We start from the raw sequence: 1,713 nt of genomic DNA, 5'->3' as shown, positions 1-1,713 counted from the left end.
GAATGAATTGACTTCTGACACTTTACCAGTTTGAACACTCAAAACCAGGGACAGCAATATCACTGCACAGCCACCTGTAGCACCTACCCCCATGCATACAACCCCCCCCACGTACGTACGTATGCACCCCCCACCCCCAAATTCATTGTATGTGTCCATACTTGGCCAATAAAGCTGATTCTGATTCTAAGAGATGTTCAGACATTTGAAGCAGCTGTAAGACAGAGGAGTAGGGTTGAGGGGATCTGTTCCTACCTCTCTGCCGTGGAGGAAGACTTCCTCTGACACATCACCGCCAGCGAGCTGCTCCCCGGCGCCATCTCCTGCTTGATCTCCCAGGCAACCAGGTTGCTCGGCTTCACCGCCAGGAAGTTGATGCCTGACTGGAACCACGCCCTACAGGGAGGAATCAAAAATGGAGAAACATGAAAAAAACAGCTTGACAGAAAAGGAGAGAACACAAGCAAGAAAGAAAACTTGAACAGTTTGAACCAAAAAAACACAAATATGCCTCCTAAACAGAGAAGGAAAGAGAGTCATCACGTCGGCGGTTTGGGGAAATTTGCTTAAAATTGAATTTGTTTCGCTTGATTTTCTCGCTGGTTTTCTTTCATCCTCCTTAGGTGCCGAACGCTCTTTATACAAAATGTCTATTCAAATGTGTTCACGCCGCATGGTGCCGCCTCCCACTGTGTGTTGTGCTGGAAGACGCTGGAGGAACGACAGCAGGCGAAACTCTCATAAAACTTTGTACATTTTCATTGAAGTGAAGCTGCTTGGAGGAAGGAGAGGAAGTGAGTGCTGCTTGGAGGATGGAGAGGATGGAGAGGATGTACGTTGAAATGGAAGGTTTGGATTTGGAGGTGTGTTCTGAGCAACATCAGAACTGCCACATTTCAAAACACAGTTTGACATGATGGTTTCCATGCAGAGAGAGAGAAAGACATGAACTGGAGTTGTGCTTCTTTTAACGTGCAGATATAACTCCGTCTCCGCTCTTCCTTCCTTCCATCCGCACCTCTCCTCTTCTCCTCTTTTCTTCTGCTTCTCCATCACGGTTTCCTCTCATCAGGACCGCCCACCTCTCTCCCATTCTCCCTCCCACACTCAGCACACAGTATCTCAAAAATACATTGCATATTGTATTATTATTATTATTATTAACATTTATTTATATAGGGGAGTGTAACATTTTCAAATTAACCTTGGAAACCCATCAACAAAATCAAATTCAGCGTTTTCTAATTGACATTAACTCATTGAGTGCCAAGGACGTCGATCAACGTCAAATGCGTTTTTTGATGGTGGGATGTGGATCAAAGCCTCAGGCATCTCCTGTACAAATATGGGAGCTATTGAAGGTGTATAACCTATTTTACGGACTCATTAGGTGGCGACAGTGCTCTCCAGATTAGAGAAAGGTCCGGAAAACAGCTGGAAAAAGCCGTGATCAAAGAGAAACCGATGCATGCTGCAGCCAGAGCCATATAGATTGCTCTGTCTGCAGCTGACGTTGGCTGCGAAGAGCAGTCAATCCGCTCCCACAACTGAGCCCCCCCTCTGCCTCTGTCTGTCTGTCTGCATAGTTTATCCACACGATTAGCCGCCAGAAAGGCAGCACCCGACGCCGAAGGGCCAAACCTTTCCCTGCAGTCCGGTTTGGCTCTTCCGTATCGTGCTGGGAACAAAAACGGAGCGCTCCGAAAATAGAGT

General features: G+C 46.9%; 1 protein-coding gene across 1 annotated transcript in view; it reads right to left on the bottom strand.

Annotated features, from left to right (window-relative positions):
* Positions 1 to 251: 251 nt before the first annotated feature.
* LOC310783636 (transmembrane protein 132C-like) overlaps positions 252 to 1,713 on the bottom strand; it is a gene marked incomplete at its 3' end in the record, with an annotated part of 54,819 nt that continues 53,357 nt past the window's right edge. The window contains exon 3 of the mRNA XM_083644543.1: positions 252 to 396. Coding sequence (XP_083500669.1) covers positions 252 to 396 — 145 coding nt within the window. The remainder of the gene's footprint in view (positions 397 to 1,713) is intronic.

This window comes from Poromitra crassiceps, assembly GCF_964638095.1.
Source record: "Poromitra crassiceps genome assembly, chromosome: 10".
NCBI classification, from domain to species: Eukaryota; Metazoa; Chordata; class Actinopteri; order Beryciformes; family Melamphaidae; genus Poromitra; species Poromitra crassiceps.
The sequence above is the reverse complement of the archived record's forward strand: the minus strand, read 5'-3'. Positions and strand labels throughout refer to the sequence as shown.